General features: G+C 27.8%; 2 protein-coding genes across 3 annotated transcripts in view; one reads left to right on the forward strand and one right to left on the reverse strand.

Moving 5' to 3' along the window:
• The first annotated feature begins 29 nt into the window (after positions 1 to 29).
• Positions 30 to 19,111, forward strand: LOC107449412 (SH3 domain-binding glutamic acid-rich protein homolog). The gene is made up of 5 exons (XM_016064932.3): positions 30 to 306; positions 4,329 to 4,511; positions 6,891 to 6,989; positions 10,001 to 10,043; positions 16,862 to 19,111. The coding sequence occupies exons 1-5, from the start codon at positions 262 to 264 to the stop codon at positions 16,864 to 16,866; spliced, it is 375 nt and encodes a 124-aa protein (XP_015920418.1). The 5' UTR covers positions 30 to 261; the 3' UTR covers positions 16,867 to 19,111.
• A 1,456-nt stretch (positions 19,112 to 20,567) lies between these two features.
• The window catches only part of LOC107449411 (transcription initiation protein SPT3 homolog), an 80,146-nt gene continuing 78,610 nt past the window's right edge, over positions 20,568 to 22,103 (reverse strand). The window contains exon 11 of one of the 2 annotated variants that reach the window (XM_043055304.2): positions 20,568 to 20,697. In XM_043055304.2, the coding sequence (XP_042911238.1) occupies positions 20,653 to 20,697 (45 nt within the window). In that variant the 3' untranslated portion in view covers positions 20,568 to 20,652. Of the gene's footprint in view, positions 20,698 to 20,786; positions 21,352 to 22,103 lie in introns of those variants that run through there. The other variant, XM_043055303.2, reaches the window with a different exon arrangement.

A 22,103-nucleotide genomic window follows, 5' to 3' on the forward strand; every position in this document is an offset into this window, starting at 1 on the left:
TTTATAATATAGCTCGAAAAAGTTGAGTACGTTGTCGTTCTTAAATGGTCGAAAAGGTGTAAGTTACAGCAGCTACAAATGAACTTATTAAACTAAAACGTTACACATTCTTGATGTGCATGTTTGTTAAAAACATCAAGGAAGAAGAGCAACACCCGATTACCACTTGCTCAAGTTGTTTGGATTTAGTTTGACAGGTTGTGTTATTGAAATATTTATTAAACGTTAATATTTTCATTTATTTCGACATCGCCATCAGCTATGGCTATAAAAGTTTATGTATCTGGTATTTCCGGAAATCATGAGGTATGAATTTGTTTTGAATTCTTTTTTTTTAAATAATCCTTGTTGAATTTCAAATTCTAATCTGATGCAATGTTTAGTAATATAAAATTATTCTCTTACATTTTGCACTCATAGATAGGTAATATTTTACATTTCAATTGCTTCCTTTGTAATTTCTAGTGGTATTTGAGTATGTGTATCCCTTTTATTCACCGATATATAGGTAAACATAATTATATCATATTTAATCATCGAATGAAAATGAATAGACTTTCAAACTGGAATGAATCATGTTAGGCATGAGTTCCTACGATAAAACATGAGAAGATTCAGATCGGTATCTACGGCAAGAAAGTAAAGAAAAAGAAAAAAATATCACTAAAGAGAGCCAACTAGAGAGGTATAACGTGTCTACCCCCAGGCATAGGCAAATGTTAAAGTTTTGCAAGTTAAAAGAACTATTTGACGAAGTGGCGTAGATATGGGTGACGAATTGGAATTTGCGGCGAATGGGCGCAAACAGGTACTGATACAGAATCTCCCCCCCCCTTGGGAGAATCACAAAAGAAAAAAGAAAACGAGAACTATTTTTCAACTGGTTTTTAATTAAACTGATTGCGAGGAATATATTGACCAAACTGCATACAATTTTCTAATTATTTTTTTTATTAGCATTTTTTTCATTTTGATAATTACGAACTATTTCCCTTTAATAGTTACACACTATTATTAATAGTTAACAATAAATTAAAAATATTTTAATAATAATTCATCTATCTAGCTTTTTATTTACTGTTTGTAAAGATTTATGTTATTTAAATTGATTTATTTTTTTAAAAAAAAATTATTTAAATAAATCAATACAAAATTATTTAAGCTCAACAAAATAGTTTTTAGTAAGTATTTTTAATTTTTTTTTGAAATTATATGACTACATACTACAGTCAAACCTGTCAAGTTAACCACCTGCTTAGGACTCTATTATAAAGAACTGTGACACCCGGTGGCTGAGCGGTAGCGCTTCGCGCTGTTGTGCCACAGGTCCCTGGTTCGATCCTCAGGCCGGGCAGGGTTGACTCAACCTTTCATCCCTTCAGTTGGTTGATAAATGAGTACCATGCATGCTTGGGAACTAAACAATGGGGGTTCGGCTGACCACCTGACCTCAACATCTGCTCTAGCACCCCAGAGCCCAAAGTCAAGAAAACTGAGATGGCCACAGTAGGCCTTGGCCCTCTATGGGCTGTCATGCCACTGAGTTTAGTTATAAAGAACTGTAATTATCCTGAATAAAAAAAGTTTTTTTTTAAAGTGAACCTTTGAAATTTGATTGCATGGTTATACTGTACATGTATTATTATTTTTTTCTTTTTTTGTCGTATGCCTGTTTAGGCAGTGGGGGTGCGATTGTTCCTGTTTTTCAGTGGCGCCATCTATGGCCAGGAATTTGACTTCTGCCGCGCCATTCACACAAGCACAATTTGTTTATAGGGCGGGTCACATTCATACCCAAAGGAGAAAGGCTATAGAACACACACACAGAGAGAGAAACATCCATACCTTGCCCGGGATTCAAACCCAGGACCTTTGTGATGCAAGGACAGTTCCCTGCCCCTACACAGACTGGTTGGCTACTGTACATGTTGATTACTGGAATAAGTCAAATACATCTAGGAATGCTATTGAATTTTATCTCTAAGCCATTCATAAGTTGCCACATTTTTCTAAAGAAATTATTTTTTAGGAAATTTTCTCTTATGTTACATAAAAAAATTTCACTAAATTGGTGAAATTGTATTAAAGTAAATCTTTTTGCAAGTTGACCATAAGGGAAAATTGTAGAGTGCTTTAGTAACAAATAGGTTTATCAGGATGTATAACTAAATACATTTTAAAATGTTGAAGTTGAATATTTAAAGTTTTCTTAATTACAGATAAGGTTATACATACTGATATTTTAAGAAATTATTAATAACAAATACCTAACATACCTAATCAACACTTAACATTCATTATGATTATGATAATCCTTTTTTTTTAAAGATTAATGGGATATTTGATAAATAAAATCTTTAAGTTATAATTAAAAATTTAATTACATGTAATATAATTTTTATTACATGTAATATAACTTTCATTACACATAATGGAAATTTAATTATATATATTTTATTTTGTTTGATCACTTATAAGATTTACATGATATGAGTAATGATATATCACCTAATCCGCCCTATAAGTTTAATACCAAAGCAATGTACTGCAAGTAGTAAACTTATACTTTCCGTACTTATTTATTTCATTACTAACTAGTATCTTTTCTTAGTTTTGAGAATGCACTGAAAAGATTGAAAAATAATACTACTTGAGCAGAAAGGTTTATTTTACTTTCATTTTTTAACTTAAAATTTTCTCAGATTGGCAAAAAATAGAATTTTGAAAACAGCACTTGAAATGAACAGTAGAGTGTGTTGGTCTGTAACCACTTTAAATTTGTCTTAGACCACTAAAAAATAATTATATGTGGACTCCTACCTAGACCAGCAGACAACATAAAGAGATGGTTTTGTTAATATTTTTTTTAAAATTTTCAATTGTGTTTTTAGGTCTGTTTTGTCTTCACAAAATAGTAGTGGCCACCAATAAGTTAAGTGGTCTGTGGACATGAGATAAACTTTCCTTCTTGCCCTTTAACGTATGAAGGAATCAATGAAAATGTGTACAGAATGGCAATAAATTTTAGTCTCTGACCTGTGAACCAGTGACTACATTTTCTTAATTTCAATCCCTTTAAAAGAGAAATAATATCTATTTCAATTTATTAAATTAAATATACAGCTTAATCTTGATATCTCTGACTTGAAAGAAGTAAAGAAAAAATTAAAATCATATTGAATTTTCAAATTATAAGAAAATCACTTATTTTAATAAAATTAACACTATGAACATGAAATTATTACTTAAAAGATTCTGCTGTTTGCTTAGAAGAGAATATCACTTTATCAATTATACCTTCTTAGAGTAGTCTAGCATTTCATTAATTAAATGATCTCAGACATGTTTTGCTGAATTTCTATACAATTTTTTAAAGTAACCGCAGCAAATAATACTTCTCTTTTAATGATATTCAGAAGCAAATCTCAGGCTTTTAAAAATAATACAGTGGAAAGTTCTGTGTTCGGAATTGTAGAGTGGGTGCTCGGTAAGTCCGAAAAATTTCTGGGTTATCGGTTTTTAAGATAAATAAGCATCATAATGTGCATTATTCAATAAAAAGATGACAAATAAACAATAATTGGATAATTAACCTCAATTTCATACAACTCTATTTTCTTTTAGGTTAAAGAAATAATATATGAACTCTCTTTTATGAATATCTATTTCTCTTCTTTTTTTCCCCCCATTTGTGTGAAAAACTTGCTGGATAGATAAAAGTAACATTATAAAAAAGCTTTACGTTCCAAAACAAAATTTATCCAATTTAATAAAATGAGCATGGTATAAAGCAAGGAACAGAAGAATTGAGTAAATTTTGTTATCAAAAACATTTATAATTTAAAGGGAAGCTAAGCTGATTTGCTCCTGTTTGTTTCAAACATTATTAATGTTCAGCTTCATTAATATTCATAATGAATGCTTTTCATCCAAATTTGTTTTTCTTAGCACATCTTTTCAACAACTATTTTAGTTTGTTTATTAAAGCAGAATAAATATTTAGGTATGGAACAGCAACAAGAAGAAAGAAATTTTTTTATTAATCTCTTTTTTAAGATCACACATGTAAAAAAAGATTTTTTTTTGAAAAAAGAATTGTTTGTTTTGTTATTAAAAAAGTGTCCAGAAAACTACTTATACTGTATTTAAAAAAAAATTAATTACTTTCTTAGGTGATTAATAGAAATCTAGTTTTCGTTGTATTGTTCACAGTAATTTAGGTTTCATTTTTAATAATGTTTTTACATAGTTATCCCAGAATATTTTGGATATATATATTTTTATATTTCAGAAATATTATGAATTTATTATATTATATGTATTTTCAGATAAGAAAACAGCAACAAAGAGTTTTGTTCATCTTATCCTCCTTGAAAATAGATTTTGAAGTAATTGATATTACAGAAATTGGGAAAGAAAATGATCGAGAATTCATGAGGACTCAGTGCAAACTTCATGACAAATCTAATGCCTTACCTCCTCAAATTTTCAATGAAGATGTTTATTGCGGAGTAAATTATTATGATTATTTATTTTTATTAAATTATTTGTACCTTTATTTGTTGTACAAAATGATTTTTTAAAGTGTCTTTTTTAAAATGCTCATAGTTTTTCTATTGATAATAATTTACCTCTAAAAGCATCTGTTAAATTCAGGGCATCCGCACACCTGAAAAGTCATGAATTTCGGTATTGAACAAAATTAGTCATAAAATGTCACGATTTTAACTATTTTTTAAAAAAAAGTCTGGATTTAGGTCGCCAAATTGGTCTAATTTTTAAAATGGAATCCTCCCCCCCCCCAATGTCATGGTGTTCCGAATATCTGAATTTCTATGAAAATCCCCACTCACAGTCATATTTTATTAAAATATAAAATGTTTTTATCATGTTTTTTCAAAAAATGAGGGAAAAAACATTATTTCTAGAATGAATTATCTTTTAAACTTCCGTGATTTCAAAATTTTTGTTTATTTTTTTATTTTATCAATTTAAAATTCTAACTAAAGCAAGCCAGTGATTGGCGAATTTTTTTATTCCGAAATTAGAACAGAAAAATCTGGAGTATTTCTTTCCTTTCCGATGAACGAGAAAAGAATCTTTGGAATATAATTCTGCTGAAAAAAATTTTTTTTGCTTTTTTTCCCAGCTATTTTATTGTTTCAACTCTTTTTTTACTCTGTTTTTTAAATTTAAAATCTATAAATATGAAGATGCAGAGTATAAAAGTTTTGGTTATACCTATCATTTCAATGAATGTTATTATATTGCTTTTCAAATTTATTGTTCTGTTTTTGTCGGGAGAGAATAGTAACTTCGTTAGGTCATGAAAAGTTCTTGGAATTAGTCATGGACAGTCATGAATTTGAAAACCTAAAATGTAGCAGATACCCTGTAAATTGTAAACTATAACATAAATTTTTTTATATATATTTGAAAGTATAAATTAATTTTGTAAATTCTTCCTCGGTAAATTGATGGTTTTGAGTGACAATTATGACTAAAATATGTTTAGCTGCAAGGGTTCAAAATATGCCAGAGAGAAACTCAAGCCTGGTAGCACTGGGGAAATTTTATTCCTTAGGTCTTACTAACTAACTGTTCAAAGAGAAAAGGAATTTTTTCTGTTGTGTTAAATATGAAGCAAGTCAGTTTGAAGTCTTTAAATTTATAAGTGGGACATGAATTTGATTTTATAAATTATTTCTTTTTCAATAATGGATTTGTATTTCGATTTCTGTTATTTATAACATATACGTTAGTTTTCATGGATCGTGTGAAGTAGAATTAATTATTGTTAAAGAAAAATTGCTATTAGGAAGTTTTGACAAAATACCAATATTATTTTCTAAAAATATTGCAACTACAGTGAAACCTCTCGGAAACGACCACTCTCTATTTCACAGTAAATGGTTGTTGATGTAGTTTGGTCATTCTTAAGAGTGACCTCCATTGACTTCAAAATGTTATCAAAGGTGCAGGATTTTTTTCAAGCCATTTTAATTTTAGTGTGATTTTCTTGGTGCGGAAATTACACTTTTGTTTTCGTTGTGAAAACAAGATCGGTGAATACATTTTAGTGTCAATAAAAATGGTCCCTACTGATATGATTATGTGTATTAACATATTTACCAAATATGAAAGATGGAAGAAATAAATAATTGATATTTGAAATAAATAAACAATCATGTATTTTAAATCTGCATTTAATTTTATATCATAAAAATTTGTTAACTTTAATGCTTGTTTATATGTGATGTTTAGTTTTTTTCTAAAATAACTTTTTTTTTCCAATTTAACTTTCAACTCAAAAAATAAATCTTTGTTAGCATCATCTTTAGTGCACTCTAGCTGCATCATAAAGTTTTAAATCTCTTTTTTAAGATCTTCAAATAAAGCTCTCTAAGTAAGAGCCTCACAGAAATATTTTGAATGCATTTTAATCTATTTATTTGTTTAGTTAATATTTTTGTTTTGATATTTTTCCGGGTTTCCTTAGTTAGTTTCTTCCGCCTTTTTTGTGAAGGATTGCCCGGTTGCTAAGAGAGGTTTTGATGGTTCCTTTTAAGGGTTTTCTTCAATACGAAGTTTATGGAAGAAATTTTGTGCCTTCCAAAAGTAGTCGTAAATAGAGAATGCGGTTACTTAGAGGTTGTCTGTCTTGGAGGTTTCACAGTAAAAAAAAAAAGCATTATGCTTTTTGGGGAAATTTCATACTCAAAAACGTATGGGCTCTGTAAATATTAGGTCTTGAGGATTCTCTGCACAAATGGCAAAATGCTTTTGATGATGATTTTGAATTGTTTTATGTATATATATATATATGAGTTGAAGAATTATTTTATAGGTACTTACGTATTTTGTCATTAATTATATTATTTTTTAAATAGGATTTCGAAGATTTTGAAGCTGCCAATGAAGATGATCGGCTTAAACAATTCTTAAAGCTTACCAGTGAAACTCCACAATTGGAAGATATCGCTAATCAAGTAGATATTATTTTGTGCTAGTTATTTATTTATCCTTAAAAAGTGTTTATTATGTTCTTATTTACATATTATTTAATGCAAAATTGATAATAATTTTTTCCCTTTGTAAAAAGCTTGGACAAAAATATTCACAGGGTGGCCACCCGCCTGGAAAACCTTGAAAACCTGGAATTTTCAGGGAATTTTTTTCTATACTGGAAAAAACCTGGAAAAATCCAGGAATTTTAAAGAAAAGCTGGAAATTTTTTTAATTTCACTCATTTAAATTATTTACTAATTTTCTTAATTTAAATTATTTCATCCATTATACCCACTTTTTTTAGACGGAAATGTATCTCCAAGCGGTTGAAATATCATCAATTTTGCAATACTTTGCTTGCAGCAAAATTTGCTCCATCTCAGCTCTGTTAAGCTGGAATGCCACATAAAATTCTCCCACTGTTGCTAAACGAATGTGGAAACCTTTGCCAGCTATGGACTGTGCAATTTAGGAAAGATTGTGGTGGAGGTGGAAGAAGGGATTAGGATATTAGCTTCTGCTTTTAAATTCTGTCCTAGAGCTGAATCCATTTATGGCTTAAGTTTGTTCCAATGCTTCCGTGGTAATTTTTTTCCATTTTGACAAAATGTTTTTGTATTTTTAACTTTATAAAATTCTCCAAAAATTAGTTGGTTATAATTTAATAATAATAATAGATTTTATATTGCACTCTTTTTCTGAAAGTTTTTGTATTCCCATTAAAAGAAATCTGTAAATTATTTTTTCTCAGCAAACCAACCAATCACACATTTTCTTTTACAATCGCTAACAGCTATGTTTGTCGACAAATTGTTACAATTGTTGCATTAATGCTAATTTTTTCTATTTCATTTTAACCTTATATAACATATTTTAATTTTAAAAAAAGTTTTTTTTTAAGAACTAACTATATACTAATATTTAATTTTACTCTTTTGTTGGTCAATATATGATTTTTGATTCAAAATTTTGTACCAAAGCATAAAAAAATCTTGCCAAATTGTCAAAATAAATTATTTTTTTCAAGATATGCTAAAAAAATTAGCATTTTGAATAAAATATTTTATAATATAGACACTTTTCTTGTACCCACATCCTACACTTTATTAGAATAAAGAAACTAAAACCTAGAAATTTTAAGATTTTTATCTGGAAAACCTGGAAAAATCAGGGAAATTTGAAATGTGATTTGAGTGGTCACCCTGATTCAGCATTAAATATGTGTAAAAGACCTTTTATTGCTTTCTTTGCTTAATTCATCTTGTTAAAAGAGTTATAAAAAAGAGACTTTTTTAACCATATAATTTTCATGCTTGTATTAATACCAAATTATTAAAGCATTTTGGTTTAGTGGTGGTAGGTAAAATTTTCAAGATTATACCCAGTACTTGAACAAATTTCCCGCAATATTTTGTATCACAAACAATTAAGCATTTCTCTTACATCCCAATCAAAAATGTATAACAGACTTTAAAGTATTTCTGTTTCATATAGGAAATAATCAAAAATTATATTACTTATAATTTGTGATTGTATTTATATACTGTTTATGCACTCTATCTCATTTCTAATGTATCAAGTGGGTAAGAGATAATTATATTAAAGTAAATAGTAAATAATTTATTGTATAAAAGAAAAATACATAAACTGTGCTGACATAGATTTCTGTACATCACTGATGTCTGTTTACACTCCATCTCATTTTTAATGTATCAAGAGGGTAAAGGATAACTAATATTTAAGTAAATAATAGATTTTATAAGAAAGAGGAAAAACATGATTGGGATTTTTTATTTTTTTTACCTGTTGATTATGGTTCATAGGCATGACATAGAGTATAACTAATACCTTTTGATTTTTTTTTTTTTTGGCAAACCCCATGTAGATATATTTCTTTTTTAAAACTGTCTGGTCATTTTAAAACATTTGGTCAGAAACTTATAGTATAGACACATGGCTTGCATAGTCTATATTATATGTTGCAGTATTTTATCAACTGTTGTCATGCTATAGTCATGTGGCTTCAATTGGTTGTGCAATTCATAGTGTGAGAGAAAAAGGAAGTACACGCTGGGATAGCCTGGTTGGTAGGGCACTGGACCCAAGTACAAGAGGTTGTGGGTTCGATCCCTGCTGGCCAAAGTGTAAATGGTGGCTTGCCCTGTGTAGTAAATGGTGACTGATGCACATTAAATTTGTCGAGTCTCATAGTCTTCTATGTTCCCATAACAGATCAATACCTCTGGGAGTACTGAATTGGAGATTGATCGTTTTCTGATTCAGGTCAAAATTACGATCTGTGGATGAATGAATGGGTCTGCCCTATAAACGGTGTGACGTATGGGTGTGGCTAAAGTCGAATTCTTGGCCATAGATGGCGCCGTTTGAAAACAAGAACAATCGCACCCCCTCTGCCTTAATGGCACTCGTCAACAACAATACATTATTTATTTTCTCTGCTCATTTAATTTTTGAACAAATTAACTTGAAGGTGTGTTGTAAAAAGTTTTCATAATGGAATTTTCTGAAACAGCAAGATTCTTTCTTTCTATCTGTTTCTATGAATTGATTTTCCCCAATGAAAGTTCCTTAGTTAATCTAATTATAACAGTTGTTTTGTGTAAATTTTTTTTTATATTATGTCAGCCATTTCTTAAAATGTTTCTCATTTTACACAGGATCTCATTAAATCAGAGCTCGCAATGAATAAGTTTGGCTGTGGGAATATATTTGGAATTTTTTTTAATGAATTGCTTTTTTTTGGAACTATAAAAATGTTTATATTAAAAGGGCATTATGTTTCAAACCACAGCTTTTTCTCAAATTAATGTTTGTATTATGTGACCTTAGACACTTGCTAATAAGTTCATTTAGCACCAATGTGTTTATGTTTTATATTTATGTGAAGTTTGTTTTAAAAATGAAGTTTTTATAGTAAAAATATTCAAAATAGACTAGACTTCATATATTAATGCATTCCATCTTTTTTTAGATGTTGAGCAATGTTGAAACAGGAGAAAGTGAGGCTCTTAAAGGTAAAACTTATATTATTTTTGTAACATTATTTTAATAAGTGTACTAATACTAGCTAATTGGTGCTGTTTTACTATGTTTATCTTACTATGTTCTTTACAATGTTACTTCTTTACTATGATACTTCTTTACTTTACTTCTTTACTAATATATCATGATACCTACTATACTGGTAAAATAGGTTTTTGCAGCATACCAAATGGGATTTATCCCATTTGGTATGCTGCAAAACACAGCATCAACAATCAACACAGCATCAACAATCAACAATTTTCAGCATCAGAATCAACAATTTTCTCCGGTGTTTACACCGGAGAAAATTGTTGATTCTGATTATTTTTTTACTGTCAGGAGTTGGTCTTGGGCATAGATTCTCAACCTTTTTAACGTTGCCGCCCCCTTAATAAGCAAAAAACATATCAACGCCCCCCTTTGTGATAATCCAGTTATTTAGAGCATGAGGACGGGGGGGGTGTGCTGANTGCTGAATTATAAGATGCACTTTTAGGCAATTTTTTAAGCGTTAAATTTGCATGTTTTTTTCTTTAAAAAATTTTATGTTTACGCTAACTGTATAATTTTCTCCCGGCAGGTAATTGCAGTCTATTTTTCATAATAAAAATAAATACGGTAATGAAAAAAAAAGTTCAACGAAGAAAACTACGCTTAAAAAGAGTAACTTGTTCTTAATTAGATAATTAAAAAAAACACCCAAAAATAAAAGTAGTATTAACGAAACAATCAAGTTACTATGTCAGTGGAATGATTGTACTTGATGGTTCATAGCCAATTTCTTAATGTTCGGTTAAATATTTTTACTGAGGTGAAGACGCAAGTCCCCTCGTTGCATGATTTCGAGTCCATTTCTCTTTTTTGTGACTTGATCCATAACAGCACTGAATCCACGTTCGACGAATAGGAGAAAGGGAAGGAAATTAAAAATAATTTTGAAAATAAGAATGAATTTTGACAAAAGAATTTTGACAGTCCAGAGTAGAGACGACTGATGTTACCTTAAAGCCAAAATTCTGTGAGTTATCACCATTTCAAAGCTTCATTAGTTGAAAGTTTGCCCGATTCCTCCTGAATCTGAACCTCTTCTGTTTCAACATTCAAAAAAGGGTTAATAACCCATTGAAGGAAACAGAACAAAACACATTTATAACGGTCAGAAAAGTCCATGTGCAAAGAGTCAAGGTGTTAACTATATTCTTGTGTATCATCAGAGGAAATTTCGCCATTCTTTGCAAGATACGATAAGATTTGAAATTGGTTGAACTCATTCCTACCAAATTTCTGCTTCCAAAAAATAAGTTTTTTTTAGAAATGTAGAAATAATTGATTTCGTAGGGATCAACTTGAGTTTGTCACCTTGAAGTTGCAAATTAACGCCATTAAATTTTGCAAATAAATCCACCAACGTCTATCTTAAATTCTAGCAATCTGTCTCTCAAAGCTACATTCTGTCTTCGAGGAACTCAAGCACAGAGTCGAAACGATTCAAAAACCCATTGAGACAAGGCTCCTTTGGAAAGCCAGTGAAACACGGTGTTGTAGCAAGCGATATTCTTCATAGTTTTTCTTAAACAGCTGTCTGAGTAATCAATCGTTGAGAACATTACTGCGAATTTTGTTCGCAGCAGATATGACATATTGCAATGACTGATACAAACGGTCGCTGAGATTTTTTCTTACTAAATACTGTCTGTGAATCAGGCAGTGAACTGCTAAAATATCTGGTACCACCCTTTTCAAAAGGGCGAAAAACCCACCATGTCGACCCACTATTGCAAGGGATATTTTTGATTAAATCGGATGAGGCTGGATAGTGTAAAACTGTTCTTAAAACTTCCTTCAATTCTTTGCCGATGGTATGACATTTCCCAGATTTAGCAATTAATTTTGATATATTATAAGAACTTATCAAACCATCATCGCATTTTTGTGATTAGGTTGTTAGTAAGCCAGAGGCCAAAGGTGCCTTCAGAAACTTGTCTTTGATGTTCGCGAAAAATGACAAATATTTGTTTTGTTTGTGAGAATGAGTATTTTGCAAATGCTTCTGCTAACGCGAAGGCTCCATTGTTTCATTATATTAAACTTTGTTATAAAATAAATACACGGGTAGTTGAGAATTCGACAGCGATTGAACAAATCTAAACTTCAAGTACGTGGCACTGTATGGAATATACTTCTTTATATTAACCGACATTGTTGGTGGCAGCAAAATACGAATGAAAGAAAATCAACTGTTTTTTTAAATTAATAAATAATTTACGATTAAGAACTAATTCACAAACGTACCTGGACAAATAAACAATGAAATCGAATCGAAACTGGGTAAAAAACTGCTATGAAGCAAACTAAACCATCATAAGAAACGCGGGTCAAATCGAACATTTTTACAAAAAGTACATGCACTTTAATTCTCCTCAAATGGCTTGAATGTCAGAGGCAAAAACTACTGACTCATGCGCTGTGCTGTGGTGATTCGGATCGAAGAATATGTGTTGCATAAGTTCGTTTTACTGCTGGTACTAATGTTGTATCAGATATTCTAAATTTATTATATTAATTTAATCTTTTTTTTCTTTATCATTAATTTTAGATTAATTTTATTTACTAAATGATTCTTAATTTAATAATTTTATTTGGGAGTATTAATATTAAATTTGAATAACATAACCTGCTCATCGCTCCCCTTCCGCCCAAAACGTACCTAACGCCCCCCTGCCGCCCAAAACAAGTCCACCGCCCCTTAGCATACTCCCAACGCCCCCAGGGGGGCGTTATCGCCCCCGTTGAGAAACACTGGTCTTGGGCAATAGAATTATGCCCTTTGATTGCGTTTTTTTAATTGGGTGCATGATATTGAAATTTTGATTATTGTTGATTTATTGATTATTTAGTTTTGTTTTAAAAAGAAAAATGAGCTTTTCATTTGGTGTGAAAATTGAATGCCCAGTGCACGAAGGCAATTAAAAGATTTTAGCTGTAAAATGTGATGTCATTTAGTGTTAATCCATTAAAATAATAAATATTTATTGTGATATATAAAAAATTCAAGTTAAATCGTTATAAAGTTAAGTAAATACAAAATTGAAAAACTTTTATATGTATTTCTTCTATACAAAAAGAAACTTTTTGTTTCTAAATTCTGAAACTGAAATTAAATTCTGTTTCTTGGGTTTAAGGTAGAGATAATAATGTAGTTATGTATGAGCAACTAAGAAATATTTATCACTATTGGCCGAAATTTGGTGAAGGTAGATAAAGCAAAATTGTCCTTGATTTTTTTCTGATGGAACATCTACTGATTCAGATTTCATAATTCTCCGATATTTTTGAAATTTTTTTTTGTCTAATTGTATTAAGTATTTTAGACTTTTTATTTTGGTCTTTTTTTACTGGATTTGTTATTTAAAATTTCAGTACTCGAGTTATTTTATGTAGAAAAAAAATCAGAGCAAAAAAATTACAAGAGACAAGATTTTGCAAAAGTGTGAATTGAGGGACTCTTCACACATTTAATAGTTAGAAAACATTGTAGAAAATATTATGTAATTTAAAAAATCATTCATCTCTTTATCATTTGATTTTTATTGTTCACTAATCTCAGATTTGTTAAATACAATGGCATAATATTTTGCTATAATGATGTATGTGAAGCACATAATAAATTTCTTTTGACAAAACTGTTTAGTTACAATATTTTTTGAATTTTCATTTCAAAATTATTATAACTATTTTTAATCATTTTTTTAAAAAAGCATTAAACCTTGAACGAAATTACAGATTGAAATAATTTAATAGGGTGCCATACAATAATTTATAGTTGTAATATATTTTTTCTTTGTTCGCTTATTGTCTACTCATTTTTATCAATCTGTATGATCAAAAATATTAATTTTATAAATGCTTTTATTTTGTATGACTTTATAAATAATTTTTATTTAATACTGAAAAATACCTCAATATATTTTTTTAAATGCAGGTGTAACTCAGTTATTTTAAATAAAAGTAATTTTTTTTGCATAATTGGAAAAAGTAAATATTAGAAAATAGAATTAATATTAGAATTAGCAACTAATTATATAATAATATATTAAATATAGAATTAACAACTAGAATTAGCAAAATTAGAATCAGCAACTCCATACTGAATATAGTTAAATTAAGGCATAAAACCTAGAAAACTTGAATACCTGAAATTATCAGGAAATTTTTTTATTCTTGAGAAAACCTGGAAAATTTGATAAAATTTAGCAAAAATCTGTTTTTAAGAGAAACTGGAATATTTTTCCTCAATTTTTCTTAATTTTACCAATTATTATACCCACTTTTTTTTAGATGGAAATTTATTGATAAAAATTGTCCAAATATCATCAACTTAGCAATACTTCGTTTGCATCAAAACTTGGTTCATTGTAACCATATTAAACTAAATACGAACACCATCTAAAATTCTTCCATGATTGCTAAATAAATGGTTGAAAACTTTGACCTCTTTGGAGACTATGCAGTTCATAGAAGGCAAAGAATGTGATGGGGGTGAAAAAAGGGGTTAGGATCCTGATTATAAAAGCAGGGATTTTTCTTTTTTGTTATCTAATCTGGGAGCTAAATCCATTTCTTTTCAAGTTCATTCCAATGCTTTTGAGGCATTTTTTTCTTTTGACAAAATGATTCAATATTTTTCTTCAAAAATTATGAGATTATAATTTAAAAACAGTTGATTTTATTTCACACTCTTTTTCTGCAAGCTACTCCCATCCAATGAAATCATTGAATTATTTCTTCTCTGCTGAGCCAACCAATACCAAATCTTTTTAGAATCGCTAACAGCAATCTTTGTAGACCAATCGTTATAATTGTTGCAGTGATGCTAATTTTTTAAATTTCATTTTAACCTTTTAATGCACATTTTAATTTAAAAAAAAGTTCTTTTAAGAACCAACTATGTTTATTACATTTAATTTTACTGTTTTGCGGGTAAATATTTGATTTTTGATACAAAATTCAAATTGAGCAGTCAATCACAATATTGAAAGTTTGTAATTGTTGCTTGCATTCCAGAGATGATATTTTCGAAACTGTTTCTCCCTTTCCACTAAAAAGCAAGCAGAAAACTAAGGAATGTATGGATGACTTATAAATATAGAATTTTTTTTTATTGATATGTGCTTTTTAGGAACAAGGAAAGAAAAAAAAATTTTTTTTTGTTCTGCATTATAGAGAAATAGGTTTCAAGTAATAATAATTAAAAAAAAATCTCCTAAATTAGAAAAATAATAAATTTTATGAATTTTTAGCTTTTTTCTATAGAGTATGCAAAAAGAAATTAGACAATTTTGCATTTGTTACTTTCTTTTTAAGTACTGAATATCTTTGTAAAGAATAGTGCTGATTCTAGACAAACAAAATTATTTAAACATTTGACTTTAGATATTGGAAAGAAGAAAATGTGAAAGAAAATATGATCAAAGAATTTTGTAAAGACAAAATACAGTAAAATGGCTCTATATTTAACTATAAATAAATTGTTAAATTTCAAAGCGGAAATAAATTTAATAATATATCAATGTGTGATTGCCTGGGATTGTAATTATTATCATTATTTTTGCTTAATAAAACAACATTGAACAATACTTGTTCAAGATATTTTGGGTCACCCTGTACTTGCCATTTGGTACCCTTTGTAAAAAAACTAAAGGTAACACATTAAAATATTTTTCGTTCAATAAAAACGATATATTCAAGCTAAACATATTTTCTCCATATCTATATTGATTTTGTAAAAATTAATGTTGTACCAAAACATTAAAAAATTGTAAACGAAATCTTGCTAAGTTGTTAAAATAAATCTAATGATTTTCTTCAATAGTATATTTACAAAAAAAAATTACATTTTAAACAAAATATTTTATTGGCGTTTTTCTTGTCTGTTTAGTACACAATCTACACTTTGTGAGAAAAAAAAAAGAACATGCTGACCTGGAAATTTAAAGATTTTTACCTGGGAAAATCAGGAAAATTTGAAACCTGAGTTGAGGGGCCACTTTGTTTTTTAGAGTAGCTAATGAAATTAAGAATTGCTAAAAAAAAACAAGTTATTTATCATGATTCTGTAAAATCTTTGAAAATAATTTTGCCGGTTGTTAATGCTTAAAATTATTTTTTGGGTGCTTTTAATTTGTTAAAAAATTTAGCTATGCACCCTGGCTGTTCATTTTCTCTTCAACTGTGGGATAAGAAGCAATTAAGAGTTCTTTATCTAATTTTAATAGATCACAGAGAGTTGCATCATTTATTTTTCTTTTATTCCCTTCTAATGTTCATACTGATTTCAATGTTCAATTGCTCAGGAATATGTCATCAGGAGGCCTCTAATTTACACAAACTATATCAGGGATTGCATAAATATAGTATCACGTATGTTACCTTTATCAGTTTCTTTCAATTACAAAAAGTCTGCCTTTAAAAAATTCTTTGTAATTGCTCACAAAATAGTTTATAGTTGTTGCAAACAAACGTCCTTGAAAGGAACTTAATTTGAATACAATGTATACCCTATATTTTAACATTTGCAGTATATTTTGTAAAATTATTTAGATTGATAAAATAATATTACTTATTTCTATGGAAAAATAGTATTACGAATAAAAAAACTATGATTATAATTGAAAATAATTATGATTGCTATTCAGAGTTATTATCTTTATTCATTCAAAATATACTGTAATTTGAAGAGAAAAACTTGAACTTAAGTTTTTATTGTTGATTTTATTTTTCAATCAAAAATTATTTTTTTCTTTTTCAGTGTGAAAAATATAAGGATGCTGACAGAAGCTCATGAATAGCTTCTATGGATTATTTTATAAATTAGGGTAGCTGTGAGGATTTTTATATTATTATTCTATTTTAAGTATTTTAATTTGTATATACACAATTACTACTATTGGTAGAACTGCTCATCCTTGCGAGCTTTGTCTGTATTGTTATTTATGTTTTTGTTACTGTTTTGTTTGAGTATTTCTAAAAAGTGAATGCTTTGGAAATATTATTCACAAAATAGGCTAAACTTGCTCATCAATCAAATCTGAGAGATATAAGTTTTATTTTAAAAAAGTAATATAACATAACAAATATACATAGTAGGATAAATAAACATAGTCTGAGCAGAATTTAGGTATGTTGCTAAATATTAAAATCTTATTAAATAATTACAGATATCTCTATCATAATTTGCAACTTAACCTTTCAAAGCTCTTCTTTTAACGTTTAAAGTCTTTAATTTGTGTGTTAAAATCCTATTTTAGTTGCATCATAAAAATTATTAAATATTTTTTTTTTCAGATTGTTTTTTATTGTACTTTTATTTGTTGAGTATATGACCTTCATTTACTTCATGAAAATTTTAAATGAATTAATCTTTTAGTTAAATATTTTACTCTTAGAAATGGGAGTCATCCTTATTTTTCCTTAACTGACATAAATCATATTAATTTTGATTTAATAAGGCTTTTCTATTGTAGAAATTATAAATGACAATATAATTGTAATTAATTAAGAGATAGATTATTTATTCTGATGTGTGACATTTCATGGCACTTAGCAAAATTTCCTGCTTAAACTTTTTTAAATTGATTTTTTTTGAGTTGAGGATTAATTATTTAAGCAAAAGTTTTGTTATAAAATTTCATCATTACTATTATAATTTAACAATTGCTGTGCATTTAAACAATTTGACTTACGCATTTAGTAATTTTTGATCTGATTTTTATTTATGTGTAAGGGAATCACATGTGTTTTAAACCTATTTTATTACCAGTTTTAGATTTATATAAGCATAAGTAATAAGTTTTTATACAATAATTATTATATGGTTATAATGTGTGGGAAATTACATTCCCTCTTTCATTATATTTTAATTTGCCTTCCTTGAATTTCGGTGAAATGCATTTACTTCTTCATATTAGAAATTACTAATTTCATATACATTTTTGTATGCTATTTATAAGGCATTGTATTAAATCAATGTGTTTCTTAAAATTTAATGATTTTGATTTGAAAAAATTACTTTTTTGGTAATGTTATAAACCCCTGTGTTAAAATTACTTTCTTAGAGTGGAGTGAGTAGAAAGGATGCAGATCAGTAATATGTGCGTAAAACGTGTGCCACAGCACATACTTTTATATTATCAAAATAGATTTCTAAAGAAGTTAAATATTGACTTTTTAAAAAATAAAAATTTTTGAATAGTAAAAAAATAATGAACTTATTAAGTACAAACTATTACTTGAACTGCCTTAATCTTTTGATAAATGCCATGTTTTAGTAAAAACATAGTAATGTGCTTTGTTTGGTAATGAATAAAAGTTATTCAATAAAAAAATATTACCCATATTTTAGATTTATCCTGTAATGGTACAAGGTAATCAGAATTTTTATCTGATGAATAATGTTTTTAATAAATTTCGGACATATTTAAGCTATGTAGAGATTCAATCAGAAATTGAAATAATGACCAACTTTAAAAATTCTTATAAGAATAAAAATTTCAAAATTTATGAATAAAAAAATTAGAATATATTTCTGCTTGCTATAGTGCTTTTGTAAAAAAAAAAATTATTATATTTTATATTATGTCGGCATGCATTCCAACTTTAGCAGTGTCATTTTTTTTTACTAACTTTTTATATCGTTTGTAAATAATTTTATAAAGCATTTACCTTTTTATTTTTATAATTTTAACTTGCCTTAAGTTGTAATCACTTTTCTCTGTTAATTGATTTGCTTTTCTTTGTGATATAAACTGTTCCACAATTTAATACGATTAACTGATGATTATGTATACTTGTTACTTTACACATTTTAATTATGTTTTCTTAATTAGATATAAAAAATGTGTTGGACCAATTTTTGATTATTATTGTTTTTGAAAGAAGCATATATTTCAATCGACTTTTATGTTTTAATATTAAGTGCATATTTAGTAAATGCATAATTAGTCATTTTGTTATATTTGTATACCTTTTTTAGGTTTTAAATAAAAGTTATTATGCAGTACTTCTACACATTGTCTTTAGTTTTCACTTTTAGGTTACAATTACACAATTTAATACGTAATATAGGTAAATGTTCAATAAATCGTATTTGTGAAATGTATTTATTTTTCAGCTGCCTTTTCTTGTCATAGATAGTGGCATAGCGATATTTTCAGTTTTATAAATCACATGCCCGTGCAGAGTTAGTCTGTGTTGAAACATGTTGTTATAATTAGCTGTTATTCTCTTTTAGAAATATGTCTAAATAAAAGTAGTAATAAAGATTTAGTTAAAAGATTTGAAAAATAGATAATTTTATCAAAAATGAGTAGGACTAATGTTGCATCATTTTTACCAAAAGTTTATATTATAATAAGTAATGTTGTAAAAATGCATAAATCATAAATAAAAGAGTTTGAGTTGCAGACTGCCATTTCAAAACTATAAGCAATATTCTATGTCAGTGATCAAACATAGAATTAACTGAAAATACATGGATAGCAGAAAAGGTTTGATAGTTTGTTTTTATATTATTTTATTACTACCACAGACAACACAACTTTTGAATATTGCTATGGTTTAGAAAAAAATATTTATCTACGATTACATATTGATAGACAGAATATTTAAATGCAAGGCAAATAATGTGTGGAAAAATGATGTAATGAACAATTTTTAAAAAACTTGAATCCCGTTCAAATCTGGAAACTTCAGTGCTTCTATTTTCCTCATAAAATGTCTCGCAAATTATTTCAAACATCAGTTCATTATGTTTTCATACATTGTATGTGCACAATTTTTGATTAAAAATTTTTAGTGCCTAATTTGCGATACCTGGTCTAGAGTCCCAATGTACTAAAAATATTACAATGCATACAAAAGATTAGTGAGATAAGGATGCAAAACTGAAGTTAACATGATACAACTGATAAATTATACTGACAAAGGGAAAAGATTCTAAAAAATAGAAAATGGCCAAGATAATTTTTTGTGGAATAATTAGTGCAACTTTTATTTTATTTTTACTCCAGCTTTCATTTTATGTGATTTTAAATGAGGTATAATTGTTTTTCTGCTCCTAAAAAAAAAGTGCAAAATGTATAAAAGCTTTATCTAAAACACTATTCAAAAATTTTTTTAAAATTAATTATGAAAACAAAAAAAAGTCTCATTCTATTAAGAGACAAATGCTTAAGTTTTCTTATTTCTCTTCCATCAAATTTTTTAAAAGAATATACCAAATTTATAAATGTTCTTTAAAAAGAATATAATGTTTTTTAATAGTTTCAACTTGTTAAAATATAAAAAGTAACTTCAAATAAGAATACATATTAATATATAAGTGATTATATAATAAATATATCTATTAACAACCTAGTAGAAAATGAAAATTTAAAAAATTTTGTTATTTATTGCTTTTCTTTATTTACTATATAAATTATATTATTGATTTCTCAGATAAAGGAAATAAAACTACAGAAATGTACAATGTGTTTTATTACTATAAGGATGAAACGTAATTTACAAATGAATAATAAATTTTCAATGACAACCACTTCTATATTAGCAACATAGAAGATCGTCTGGAATCAAAACATTCAAGTTATCCTATAATAAAGAGAGAAAATAGTTTAAGATGATGAAAGAAATGTAAAACAGGTTGTATTTATTTATCAGTACAATTAATTTGAGCTTAATCTATCAAAAATCTTTATTTTATTGCTGTACATTTATTACAGTTAATAAAAAATCTTGGTTCAAAGAAGAGGGATCACTATTCCTACACTTTTATTATTTTAAAAAAGTCAAGTTTTCAGTGGTAAGCAGTCTCTTTCCTTTCCCCTAAAAATGCCTTAAAAAAAGGTGCAATAAGAAATTAATAACTGAACAAACATTAAATTTTCCTGGAGAGGTTTTTTCTTTTTCCTAATTTTTATTATTATTATTTTTGGCTTTTACAGGAATCAATGTTATACAGTACACATTGTATGCATACATTGTCACATGCTTATATACATTTGATTTCCTGACAATTATCATTTTAATTATTTTCAAGTAACAGTAAATGTTATTAGGTTTCAAGTAAATTTTCTTATAAGGTACATCTAAGATAAAGTTAGGGCTAGAGTTTAATAGTTGGATGTCGTGCAAATTGGGAATGAAATTTTTTTTATATGTAACTTGTCGCTTTGGCCATGACTATTTCTCTGATGACGCTTTTTGTGGAGCATGGGTGCAAGGTTGTGCACTGGCATTGTTATACTGTAAAACAAAAACAAATTATAAAAAAAGTAAGATGTTATTGATACAATAAGATGTAACCAAGCAAAAAAATAAATATAATTTTATTAAAAATTAAATAATTTTAAGCTAGGTAATTTTAAATGACATATTTTTGACAAATGCAGTTGAGTAGTTAACTGATAAATTACCAAAAGGAAGTGCAATTATCTTTGTATTAACAAAATTTTATAGCTGTCTGCAAAATGTTTTTTATTCGCTAAAAAGCTCTCGAAATGTAGCAAAATATGTAAAAAGTGAAAGAAATTATCAGTAAAGAGCTTAATTTTTCCGATTTCAGATACCTCCCCATATCTTGATGGTAGAGAACTCAAATCTATTGAAAAAAATCATTTTTATGTCTGAATTAGTAACTTAAGAAATTGATTTTTATATCTGATTTTGTTACTTAGTTATTACTGATAATTTGCATATTAGAGGTCATAACTTCAAATGATTAAGTTTGGCAGTATTAAAAATCTGATCATTAGTAAAAATAATCTATATAGATCAACCATCCATTGGGGACTGAAATTATCAATCCTAAAATCCATAGCTTTCTTGAAAGATTTAACAGACTCGGTTAAGCAAAAAATTACTAACATAAAATTTTCAAGCTTATGTTCACTTGTTTTACCTGAACTGGGTTTAGTCATTTACTTGTAAATGACTAAATTGTTTACTAGGAGTTATTGTAAAATCTTGAGTGATAAATATTTTACTGTTTTAATATA

This window comes from Parasteatoda tepidariorum, chromosome 4 (genome assembly GCF_043381705.1).
Source record: "Parasteatoda tepidariorum isolate YZ-2023 chromosome 4, CAS_Ptep_4.0, whole genome shotgun sequence".
Lineage (NCBI taxonomy): Eukaryota > Metazoa > Arthropoda > Arachnida > Araneae > Theridiidae > Parasteatoda > Parasteatoda tepidariorum.

Coding starts and splice junctions, on each gene's coding strand:
- LOC107449412 (XM_016064932.3), top strand. CDS start 262: ATGGCTATAAAAGTTTATGTATCTGGTATTTCCGGAAATCATGAG. Junction 307..4,328: donor GTATTTCCGGAAATCATGAG/GTATGAATTTGT, acceptor ATGTATTTTCAG/ATAAGAAAACAGCAACAAAG. Junction 4,512..6,890: donor ATGAAGATGTTTATTGCGGA/GTAAATTATTAT, acceptor TTTTTTAAATAG/GATTTCGAAGATTTTGAAGC.